This window comes from Curcuma longa, chromosome 3 (assembly GCF_044706935.1).
Source record: "Curcuma longa cultivar G26 ecotype Majalengka, Jawa Barat chromosome 3, ITB_CL_G26_1.1, whole genome shotgun sequence".
NCBI lineage: Eukaryota > Viridiplantae > Streptophyta > Magnoliopsida > Zingiberales > Zingiberaceae > Curcuma > Curcuma longa.
Window position 1 is genome coordinate 14,309,383 of NC_133863.1, and position 12,920 is coordinate 14,322,302.

Sequence of the window (12,920 nt, forward strand, 5' to 3'; positions counted from 1 at the left end):
ATCAACAGAGGCTTTCTGTCTGTGTGTATATCGGACGATACGATATTTACCGCCGCATCACGAAAGACATATCGGACGATACAATTCAAAGGCCGGTACCGACAAAAAGAAGCATACAAGACTATCTTTCATCCTTGCACTGTTCATAACGAATGGCGTTTAATAGATAGTTACATTACGATCAGTGGTATATTCGACTCTTAATTGGGTGAATAACACCTCTATTTTGTGACTGTACAATATAATCTTAACACAAGTCGTCGAGATGCCACGCTGAACTCCCTCAATTGTAGCTTCTCAACCATTTCTTGTGGAAATATCAATTTTCGATCAGTAGTGTGTACTATGATACTACGGCTTCACTTTATATATGCAACTGGATTTTGGAAATTTAGAAGCTCTCTGATGGTGGTACTGTCGATGATTCTGCCATGCCTCTGCGGCGAGATGAGAAGCTTATGGATAGCCGGTTATGGATTAACCATCCCATGAGTCTCTCAGGTTTGGGGCAAAACCAGCAAAGGGATGTCTCTGATTCTGTGTCCAGTGCCCCAAAAGGATGCAAGGCTTAGACCCATTATTGCCATCACCACGACAGAGCAAGCTGCAGGAACAGCATGGCTGCCTCCTAGAAATTGTGTCGCAAGAAGCCCTGCGAGTGTGGAGCTCTGCATTCCAGTGCACAGTGAAATTGTTCTGCAAGCTGACTCCTCTTGCCTGGAAGAAGAGATTGAGAAAAGGTAAGGATTTAGGATAATTTCAACACCAAATGCAGTTCACAGACTAGAACTCAATTAGACAATTTAAGCACAGCGATATGATGCCACAAGATGTCGTAAGTAGATGCCAGCAATTGCTCGAGTAGAAAATTTTAAAAAAAAATTAAGTCATGGTATATGTTTCAAACTTCACACAGAACATGAGCAAATGACAAATCCAGATACAAAGGAAGAATAGGTATGAGCTTGGATGACAGTTTCTGAAAGTCTATGATCAAAGAAAAGTGTGGAGAGTTTGTTTCATGAATATATAGAGTGTTCAGTCCAACTCGATCGACTACTTGTCCTCCCAATGCAACAAAACGCTAAGTAGATATTGCAAAAACAGTAATCAGTCAACTACTGGCTTACAGATAAACAATCCTATTGTGTCTTACATAACCATTCATCAAATAGGCTTAATGCCTTACTATAAACATTTGACCTGCAATGATCAATGCTGGAAATTTACAATTACCTAGCAAGCGGTTACATCAATTTATATGCCCAAAGTTGAGACAACTCTAGTCGTGACAATGGAACAAGTAAAATCTTCTGTCACGCTTATGGAGCCCCTTGTAGATGTGTTTGGAGGTTAAATCCTTCAGGGGTAGGAGACGTGTAGAAGAAGATAAAGACAACACAGCATCAATCTTGATTTTTTAGGAAAGGTAATTAAAGGACAGCATACTGTATGGAAGATTGACTGCGACCTATTTTCCTCTAGTGATGGGGAGAAAGCACAACCCCACCTCAACTAATTGACCAATCTAGCTCCATTCGGAATATTGGAGTTTGGGAGTCCCTCCTGTCACAAGGAGGTACATATAAACAGCTTCCTTTGGAGCAACTAAATGCAAATGCACCCGGAAGGTCAATTTTTCTTTTTTTTTCAGAATTCTTTCCCTTGTAACAATTGGGAAAGTACTTTTCTTTAAGAGTGACTTCCTTGCCATAATGACAAGGAAAGAGAATGTTTGGAATCATTTCCATCATGGGAAAATACTTTTCTTATGGGGGATGGGCTTTTCCCCTCCCCCCTACCAATACTTAACTCTAAGCCTAAGGAAATTATATTACATGCTGCAAATAGAAGATGCCAAGTTATGTACCTCAGATAGAACAAATGATTAATAAAGAAAAATGAAATGGCAAAAATGTATCAAACACTAAGAAGGATAGAGTTTACCTAAGCATAGGCAATTTAGCAAACCAATAGCCCACCATGAGAGCAACAAGATGAAATGATATAATTGGAAAAAGTAACATAAGTCCATTTGAAGACAGGATCTGACTCCGATTGATGGCAAGAGGGCTTCCAATGCACAATGATGTACAAAACATAGCAATGAAGGGCATTATAGGTCGGATGAGGTTCACAAAAGACTTTGCGTAAGTGTTGAGAAGAAGACCCAAAGCAACAGGAAGTAGAACCACCTAAAAAACCAACAAAAATAGTCAGTAATAAATTGGTTCTAACTGAACAATCAAAATTGTGGTATCGGAGGTTCTAGAATTTGCATGTCTATATGGATATGCATAGATGAAAATAATTGTGTAAGCACCTAGAATGCAACAGCTAGTAATCTAGACAGCCGAGAAAAAAATAACCCACATGGGAATGCACAAGAGATGTATAAAATATATCAAAAATTAAAAATAATAAGCACGCCCCAACATGGCAAAAGAAATATGTATCATAAAATGGTTTTTCCATGTAGCATGAAACCCATAATACTCTTGATCAGTGGAAGGATTATCTTCAAAACAAGCATGAATTAAGGACCAACTGCTAAGGCCTAGAGTTTCTGATCAAGCCAATGTTTTTAAAAGTTGCTGAATGCATCAAGGCCCTTACATTATTAGAACGAACATACAGGTGCGACCTCAGATGCAATTTCCTGCAAATGTTGAAATGGAAGCTACAATGCAAATTTTCTGGTTAAGGACTTGAGGCTTATAGCTGAACTGTCATTTCTAGGCCAGACCCAGCAGTGTTAGATTGCTCGAGAGCAGTGAAAATGAAGAAAGCTCAAGTTTTAGGAAACTATTCAAATGATGAGATTATACATCTAGTAGCACAGAAAAAAAGGAGCTCATGATGTGGTTTTAATCCACAGAAAAGAAGAGATTTAAACTGTATTTTGTTCTCTAGGTCCTCGCATGTTAGATAACAATAGCTCTGAAACAATCATGAGCTTTCATCAATTGACAAAAAGTTCGAGATTTCTTTAATTTTGCACAACAAAGCCAAAAAAGCATTGTTTCTACTTGAAGAAAAGGTTGGCTAATTTTGCACAACAAAGCAAAAAAGGCATCATTTCTATTTAAAAAGGTAGGCTAAGTACTGTATCTTATTAACATCTATTAAGGATGTACGTAATCATACTCCAGAGATAAGCAAAAACCTATTATAATAATACCAATGGGAAAATGATTCTGTAATCTCCATGGTTATGAAAAATTCTGTCTTTTTACCTGCAAAATGGACTTTGACATAGCAACTCCATCTACTGGGACCACGGAACCAATCAAAAGACCAGTGAGAAGAGGTGTAACAAGTACTGAGGAGATTGTTGTCGAGCTAGTAAGTAGAATGCTCAAAGCTACATCACTCTTGCTCAAGAAGCTAGCATAACTAGAAAGCTGAGCGCCAGCAACACAGCAAGTAAGGATAAAGCCAGCATAGAACATAGTTGGAGTTCTGAATGCTTTTGCAATCAACAAACCTAAAAGTGGCTTAAGAGCATACTGTGCAATATATCCAACAGATAGAGCTAAAGGTCTGCAACAGATGAGGCACGATGAAATACATGAGTAAGATTATTAATGGTACTATAACAGAAAGGGAAAAAAGAAGAACCTCTTAAAAGCAAGAGCAAAATCATCAACGGACAGCCTGATACCAATGGATAGCATTATTCCGCCAAGAGCAGGTGCATAATATTCTTTTGAAACCCTATTAAAAATTAGAAAGACATCACTTCTCAATTATCATAAGCTTTAAATAAATGTGACTGTACAATGTCCATCTATTCAGAATTTATAATTTTCTAAAGCACAATACTTTTAGCCAATGATGAGAAAACAAACGTTTTTGTGTGTGTGTGTGTGTGTGTGCGTGCAAAAATTTCAATAGAAGTTTGAGTAAATTCTCAAATTTAGTACATTGGTTTAACACCCATAATCCTTCTATCCATTGTGCCAAAGGTTCATGAAGCTTCACTTAAGGACTCACTGAAAGACAATATATTATGCATCATAATGATACATTTTGTTAAATATGATTGGTTGATAATTTATTCCCAAAACGTTAACTTTTAGAAAATAGATAGATCTATGTATTATTATTCTTAACGCTCCCTCTTCACAAGTGAGAGGGTTCATAAGCCTCACGAGTTTCCTCTTACTCAAATCCAACACATTTAACTGATGGAGAACCAAGGAGGATTCAAAAATAAGACCAGCTCGTGTAATATGTTAAATTCATTGACCTCAGATTAATCACACATGTTCCCATTTTTTCAAGCTTTGAATTGAAAAACAACACTCATAGATCAAATTGGCATGCACATGATAAAGGCTAGACTTCATCGTGTACGTAATTGCTAACGATTCATATCAGTTTAAATCCTCGTGGATTATGTTAAATTCATTGACCTCAGATTAATCACACATGTTCCCATTTTTTCAAGCTTTGAATTGAAAAACAGCACTCATAGATCAAATTGGCATGCACATGAAAAAGGCTAGACTTCATCATGTACGTCATTGCTAACGATTCATATCAGTTTAAATCCACCACAAACAAACTCAGGGAAGGCGAAAGACTTCCACCTCCCCCACTCTCATGCAATATTTTACCTCAAACACAGTCATTGGCTAATGCTACGTTTACAAAGAACAGAAAGAAAGAAAGATAAATTGATTTATTTCTTTCGTTTAGTTTGGAAAGAAAAACAGAAAGAAAGGAATTTAATTGTATTCAATTTCTATTATTTTGTTTCCGCCAAATTAAACTAAAATTGCGTATTTTGTTCATAAGTGAGAGAATTTTTCTCCTTTCAATTCGATCTAAGTAAATAAGATAAATGTAAAAATATAGTTCTTCGCTTTACTTGATCCATCTTATCCCTCTTTTGTTTCGTTTCCACCAAGTAAATATAGCACAAGTCCTCGCAAACCAAACACTTCACAGCAAACCCAAAATAGCAGCGAAGTTATCAACTCACCAGGAAAACGTGGCCGGGTTGGCTAAAGCAGAGACCGCAGTGGCAGCGACGACAAAGGGGAGAAGCGCCGAGAGGGCCTGCGATAGGTCATCTGAGGCCTGGTGGCCTCCGCCACCGGCGAGGAGCTCCCTGGGCCCTGCCCCAAACGAGAGGAGCGAGGCGCTTCCCTCCCGGCGGTGCCACCCGACCCTCCCCAGCCTCGGGAACGACGTCGAGCACGCCGTCCACCCCCACCTAGTCCGCCGGCGCGCAACCCTAAGCTGCGGGGTTGGCGTCGGCGACAGCGCCGTCAGCGCCAAAGAACGCAGAGGAAACACCTTTACCTGTACATGGTGCAGGGAACAGTGGCCGGCGCCGATGCCACGGCAGGCGGTGGGGGTCAGAGCGGCCATGTGTGGCTGTGGCGAGCAGTCCGTGAACGTCGGATAAATCAAAGGTGTTCAATCGAAAAAAGGGATTAAATAAAAATATCCGGGGTTTTAAATTTAATTTTTAAGAAATAATCAAACAATTGGTTCGATATTATTTCGTGAGGCCAATAAGTAAGGAAGCACAGCATCATCACGTGATTCACGAACCGGCCACATAAAAATCATCACGCCGAACGTACCCACAGATTCACCGGCTTTCATGTTGGAGAAAATGTGCGGGACCCAACTCGCCATCTACATAAGAGCGGGGGCGGGATTCGGTAGTGGGTTGTTTCATATGGAAAGTCTGGATTCGGCTCTGCGTACGCTGACCGCGAAGCATCCGACGTCAGATGACGATTCTGGAGAAATGCGTATCTGCGCCGGAACTTGTATTAGGACACCTTATTTTAATAGAATTAATAAAGTTATAATTTAACTTTTCTTCTGCAAAGAAAAGTTATAATTTAACTTTATACCTTGATGCATGAGGATTTTATGTTGTCTAGAAGTTATTAAATTATTAATTTTATGCTTTGTTTTTGAAGTGTGGATTAAAGAGGAAAGAAATGCAAAGATGACAAACATGAAAAGCATCTCATATTTTGGAAATCATACAATAACATTATGCTTTGATTTTTTATTAAAAAAATATTTCATTCCATATATAATTACTTAATTACCTTAACTACTGTAATATTTTCATTAATTATTTTCTTATATACATCTTTCATAACATAACGTCTTCGATGTGTATAAAAGGTTAGTTCTATACTGAGGAGAGATATGAAAAAATCTCACAAACTCTCTTCACTCTCATTTTTCCTCCGACAGACGCTAACTTAAGCATAAATATTGAGGAGGAGCTGCACAGCCAAAAGCGGAAGGAACATTAAAATAAGTATTGAAAATTTTTAACTTTTATCTCGAATTAAATAATGACAATAATATATCAAATCAAAATTATTATTGAATATAACTCATAACTATTCAATAAAAAAATATTTTACAGATTTTTTAAAAGTTTTTATGAATTTCGTATTACATAAGAATTATTGTATTAAATTTAAATAAAAAATATAAATATGTCGATCTGGAATTAAATCTTAAACCCTAAACCACGATGCCGATGAAGTGAGATTTGATCAAATTAGATAATTATCAATTATGATCATCTAGTCCTTCAATCGGTCGTCGTTAGCTAGTACTGGGGCAGAGCGGGTGCTTACCGCGGTGTCGGAGCGCCACCTGCCGAGGAGGCTACGAAGGTGCTCGGAGAGCGGTGGGAAGGGAGGAGAGAGGGGTTACGAGACGATGGGTGGGTGGGCACAAATGACCAAGCGGATCGCGGAGATGGGGTTCAACGCCGGCGGCGGGATCATCAACTGGTTCCCCGGCCATATGGCGGCCGCCACTCGAGCCATCCGCGAACGCCTCCGGCTCGCCGACCTCGTTATCGAAGTCCGCGATGCTCGAGTGAGTGTTTTTTTTTGTCCTTCAGTTGTTTAGGGTTTCTTTTGAGCCATTGAGGTGTTGAGTTTTCGCAATCGAGTGAAATTTTTTAGAAGAAGAGCTTGCCCACCATGTGTTTGATAGAAAGACTATAAGCAGTGAAGACCATAATTTTTGGTGTTTCAAGGATGCTGTACTATTTGGCGAATATTTATTGGTGTCGTTGGATTTAATCAATAGGGATTAATCTCATTTTTGCATGATTTGCGAGATGGCACTTCGATGGTGCTGAGAAACCGTGCGGGCGAAGTTTAGGAACTAGTGTGACCTTGGCAATTCTTGATATTATTTTCCTGTCAAAACTTAGTCTTTGTTTCTCCTTACTGTTCTTCGAGTTGATCATTGATTTACGTCGAATTGAAACATCTGATCCGTATTGCCTTATGAAATCAGATATTGCTGCAGAATTGCACCAACTCTTTGTTCTATTTATGTTTCTTTAAGCTTACATAACTTATAAAACCTAGTGTTTCTTATCCAGTTGTCCTGAATTGCCACACAATCTCCTAAATCATGTGATATATGATAAACAACTATCGCATTGTCTCACTCTGCTTTGTATGCTTGAGAGCATGGCTGCATTTGTCAGGGGAAAGCTATGATGCTGAAAGAAGCATGATGCATGCTGTTGCCTTACTTTATTATACTCCTATGTGAAGTATATTTTGCTTACTATTTTTTTCCTTTTCCAATGCTTGTTTTCAAACTTTTATTCTTTTTCTTTCTTTTCTTACATTTTGCTGCTTACCTAACGGCAATGTACCACAGAATTGCAAGTGCTGTTGGTTATAATCTCACAGAGTTGTTATGATCGATCAACTTCTACTATGACAAATTAACTGTAGCTCATTCATTGGAAATTTTTAGGTTCCACTATCATCAGCTAACGAGGATCTTCAACAAGCCCTTTCATCTAAAAGGCGCATTATTGCCTTAAATAAAAAGGATCTAGCTAATCCTAATATAATTCATGTAAGTATTATTTTTAGATAGCTATAAATTTGGTTGATACCCATTATTCTTGCTTGTCAACATTATTTGTTTCAATATTTATTTACAGAGATGGGTGCAACATTTTGAGTCAGGCAAACAAGATTGCCTTTCAATAAATGCTCACAGCAAAAGTTCTGTTAGTCAGGTATGTCCACTTTATCAAAGTTGTTATACATATGTTTGGTAATTTTCCAACTATAATTCTTAATTATTGCTGGAGGATCCATTTGGATGATTTTATCTTCTTTGATATTTCGTTCATTATTTTATTTAATTCTCGTGTAATTTGCTAACTGAAAATTAAGAGTAATATGAAATATTGGTGCTGCTTTGGTGTTTGTTGTTGGACTCCTGCAAAGACAGCATCATGACGTTTGATATAATGTTGGAGGTGGATACACTTTGAGTTTATGTAAATTATGTGTTATATCGTTCTTGAGAAGTTTTTCTGTGTCTAAAGGAAAAACTGTATTCCTGAAGAATTGGTCCCACTTTCATCCTGTCAATTAATCAACTGGTTCATATGAGAATCATTTGCTTAAGCTGATTAATTGAAGCTGGGTTGATTTTGGTAAAAATCAGCTAAGTCATGTGCCCTGTAAAAATATTTTAACTAAGCAGAACTTCAAATAGATTATGTGATTTACAGTGTTTGTTTGTTTATAACAGGTGGTAGACAATCTATTTTTTCTTGGTCCTTTATTGTTAATCCATCCTTGGAATAATAATAGAAAAATATTGGATATTCTAGATGCCTCGTGCAATCTGTCGTGTACAGCTACTATAGTGTGATAAACAAGTGGTATTTTGAACCATAGAATATGATGATAGCGAGGAAAAGAATTAAAAGAAAAAAGACAGTCTGGTATCTGTAAGTTTCCAATGTACCAAAGTGCATTGCTGGAATTTGACAAAAATAAAAAATAAAAATCATGGCTAGTTATAGGTGGAACAATCTAGGACCAATTTTTTCTGGACCAAGAAATAGAGGATTTACCTGGAAATGACACGAGATTTAAAATAATGTTCCTGCTTGGAGATCAGATGAAGCTAATCACAGTTCTTAATAAGCAGCTATAATCTTCAGCCACCAATCAAGATGGATATTACCTTATTAGGCCAATACTAAAAATTTAAATACTGGCATTTTACAAATCTTGCCAAATTCTCATATAAGATTTTTTTATCACTCTTTTGTCACATTGGATGCCCATGGGCATGCCAACAAACTCTCTCTTTTTATGAAGGTACCAGCCTTTTCCCTGCTTTTCCTTATTTTTTAGTAGGTAAACTCAGTACTCATTGCTTCCTTTGTGAACCTCAAGATGAGCAGCTACAATCATAAACTTGTTATGGCTTGAGATAATTGGTAATCTTTCTTGAGAATTCTCACTATGATTGTTTATAAGCTGAACATTTTTATTTTTTGTGTAAAAGCTTCTGACGCTTGTGGAGCTGAAACTCAAGGAAGTTATTTCTAAAGAACCTACACTTCTGGTCTTGGTTGTTGGTGTTCCAAATGTTGGCAAATCAGCTCTTATCAATAATATTCATCGGATTGCAACTTCTCGTTTTCCAGGTGATACATGTCTAAGATTATTTTTAGTTTCTCTATTTTATTCCTTGGTTGCATTAATGTTTATAGTGGTGATCTCTCTAGTGCAGGAGAAGGTGAAGCATGCAACAGTCGGACCATTACCAGGAGTGACTAAGGACATTGCAGGATACAAGGTCTTGATGTTCCCAATTATTTACTCACTGGTTTAGTATTTGTGTATTTTGAACTACAAATACGAAATATTAAGAACAAAACACTTTAAATTTAGTGATAGTGCATCATTCAATTTCATGATAATATGAATGACATGATGTTTCTTTTGTTAATGTGAAAAAAGAGTCGTACCAATTAAATTTTAAATTTTGTTATTTTGTTAATGCATTCATGATCTTTTGTCTTTCTATGTCATATGGAAATTAATTTGATTAATTTTGCAACTGACTTTTAACTGAACTAAAAATAATGGTGAACAGATTGCAAACAGGCCTAGCATATATGTGCTGGATACACCAGGTGTTCTGGTGCCTAGCATTCCGGATATAGAGACAGGTTTGAGACTTGCTTTAACAGGTATTACCTATCTCATATCTGTAATTCATTTTCCACAGTTTTTTTTTTCTTTTGTTTGGAAATCAAGCCTTTGCACCATATAAAAAGAAAATCATTTGAGATTGAAAATCACATGTAGAGGTAAGAGGATTCGTCATGAGCCAAAGGGTTTCCCAAATCTAATGTGTCATACTTTGCATCTTCCCTACCATTCTAATTACCAACACCATGAATAGCGGGAACAAGTGATCTGACTAGTGTCCTCAGAGGCAGGAACAGGTCAAAGAGGACCTGGTCTATAAGCATGGTAATTGTACCAATCAGATTCTGATTGACTTAATTTTTTTGTCTGTCTAAGAATGTAAACCTAACTACAACTCATATGATTAATCTGACAAAAGACAAGTTCTCTAGCCATCTCCAAACTCATTAATTATAATGATTGTAGTCCAGTCAAAATACTTGATAATAGATTTTCTAAGTGGCTTAATGAATTATCTGTCATGTGACCAATTGTAAGAGCTTACTTTTTCGTTGATATGAACATCTGCTTGTCCTATGCTTATTTTTTAAAGTTTTTTTAGTAAAAGATAGAATGACAAAGAGAAGCTGTTGCTATTTGATAATATATTAATATTATTCAAATACATACTTGAATAGTAACCGAGCTAAACTACACTAGCCAACAACTAATAAAAAAGGCTAACAATCTACAAAAAAAGACATCCCATCAAAACATAACAAAAGACTAAATAGATAACGAACACATATCACATGAAGTCAAAGAGGAAACTAAGCCTTTTGAGTCAGTTTATTTCCCTGACCCTCTATGTCACCAAGGAGACCCTTTATGTGGTTTCCAGAGAATTGCAAACTTTAAACTTAAATTTCCCTCCTCAAATTGCAAGTTTATAAGTAGAGAGATCTGTAAAAGGCTACCAATTTCTCTCCCGATCAAATAAATCTGCCTGTAATAGCCATCAACAACTCTTCAAAGCTGCCATTTTTTCTCTCCCTATCAAATCAGCCTACCTCAATGGCTATCTCACCAGTAACCAATCATAAATTAGTTTACAATTTAACTACTCTAACACTTGCTTCTTATGGCTGTTGGTTGAGCTCAAAAGGACCTACAAACATCTACAAAAGTAGTGCCGCATTAAAAAAAATGGACTTTTCTTCTCCATTCTGTTGGAACATGGAATTCTCTGTAGTAGTTAAGAAAACTTCGATGATAGAACCACTTAACGTATACCTTTGTTCACCAACTTTTCTACCAACCCTTCAACTCCCACAACAATGTTAGAGTCATCAGCAAGGATTCCACTGTGCTGCTTGTTTTCCCCTTAGAGATGCTTGTCGTGATTGCACAAGGTTGACCACACTTTTATTCATCTCCCAAAAGTTCACATCCATTCCTTGTGTGTTCATTGAGATGCCCTAGCCGCGGTGTCACCCACGCCACCCTAGCAGCCTCATGACCATCAAATATTGTGGTGGCACTTCAACGACTTTGTAGGCATGTCCTTCCCCATCTTCCAAACTACCTGCCATTTCCACGGCTATGCTTAGCTCCTCGATGCCAACAACCAGTCACATTAGCTCCACAAGTTCCATCACATCGTCACCAAGCTCTTGGACTTCCCCTCATCTACTGTGATAACTATGACAGAGAGCACTATTTCGTCCACACCCTCATTGGCACATGCACCAACAAAATGATTGATGCATCCAAGTCAACAGAAGGGGTGGCTATGCTCAAGTTTGTCCACTTCTTGTGCAATGCGTATTTACTTAGGCATGCCTAACCATTGGCCGGTGATGGAGTATGTCTACCAAGGCTCTCCCTCATAAAACTCTCCTCTGTCTCACTCCATAGATGAGAACTTGTTTTTTATGTTCCCTTGCCCATGTGTTATCTATATTATTAGATCAAATATTTAAGTAATTTATGTTGAACTTGTTTTATACATCAGTTTGCTTGTTCTTGGCTATAACACATGATTCTTGCAAATATCATATATTTTATATCCTTGTTATTTATGCTGCTTTACCTATCTATTCTCTGTGCAGGGGCAATCAAAGACTCAGTAGTTGGTGAAGAACGAATTGCTCAGTATTTATTGGCAGTTTTAAACAGTAGAAAAACACCTTTACACTGGGATCGCTTGGCTAATGAACGAATTCGATCAGCACACGAGTTGGATAAAACCAGTGCAGATGTTTTTCCTGATTCAACTGCAAGGAAGAGACGGCAATTGGATACGTCTGATGTGCTGTACATCAAGGTATTGTCTCTTTCAATCCTATATGGTTGATTTTAGGGCAACTTTTATGACTCATCTCTGAAACTCTTAAATATACCTGTTAGAACATATTACTTTTCGTTTTGCTGTAAGATCTCATTATGTGATCTATCCTCAACAGATATCTTTATTTTTGTTTTAAAACTAGTAATGACAAAAGAATCTTGAGAATGTTCTTGTCCTGGCTTATCCAGTCCATTACTGCCTAATATCTTTTAATATCATGTGGACAAGAGTTGCTTAGTGCTGCACTGTGCTTCTAGTATGTTAGCTAATGAAACCCATACACTACATAAGCTGCATCCCTCTGTGCTGATCCTTTATTGTGTGTGCATATATTCCATGGCTTGGTATTTCCTTTCATGCCTGACCGCACAGCAAGAATCCATGGACAGTTGCTTGAGGTTAAAAAGATTCTACATGCCATAAAAGTCCAATATAAAAGGAATCCTATTTTTAAGAGACAATTGCATGAGTGCACTTAGAAACAAGGTCTTTGGGATTGAGGGTGCAGGCAAAAACAGACAAAGAATAGACGCCAATCAGCATGGCTTATATAGCTGGTTCAATGTGACCAAACATCCTCTTTTAGTATTTTGGCT

The 12,920-nt window shown here is 37.4% G+C and overlaps 2 protein-coding genes across 2 annotated transcripts in view; one reads left to right on the forward strand and one right to left on the reverse strand.

Annotated features, from left to right (window-relative positions):
• Positions 1 to 110: 110 nt before the first annotated feature.
• LOC141824380 (putative sodium/metabolite cotransporter BASS3, chloroplastic) lies at positions 111 to 5,427 on the reverse strand. The gene is made up of 5 exons (XM_074711654.1): positions 4,991 to 5,427; positions 3,622 to 3,717; positions 3,237 to 3,543; positions 1,948 to 2,195; positions 111 to 717 (listed from the first exon to the last, which is right to left on the reverse strand). The coding sequence occupies exons 1-5, from the start codon at positions 5,380 to 5,382 to the stop codon at positions 498 to 500; spliced, it is 1,263 nt and encodes a 420-aa protein (XP_074567755.1). The 5' UTR covers positions 5,383 to 5,427; the 3' UTR covers positions 111 to 497.
• A 1,287-nt stretch (positions 5,428 to 6,714) lies between these two features.
• The window catches only part of LOC141824742 (short integuments 2, mitochondrial), an 11,108-nt gene continuing 4,902 nt past the window's right edge, over positions 6,715 to 12,920 (forward strand). The window contains exons 1-7 of the mRNA XM_074712073.1: positions 6,715 to 6,876; positions 7,780 to 7,884; positions 7,973 to 8,050; positions 9,343 to 9,484; positions 9,566 to 9,636; positions 9,937 to 10,033; positions 12,086 to 12,300. Coding sequence (XP_074568174.1) covers positions 6,715 to 6,876; positions 7,780 to 7,884; positions 7,973 to 8,050; positions 9,343 to 9,484; positions 9,566 to 9,636; positions 9,937 to 10,033; positions 12,086 to 12,300 — 870 coding nt within the window. The remainder of the gene's footprint in view (positions 6,877 to 7,779; positions 7,885 to 7,972; positions 8,051 to 9,342; positions 9,485 to 9,565; positions 9,637 to 9,936; positions 10,034 to 12,085; positions 12,301 to 12,920) is intronic.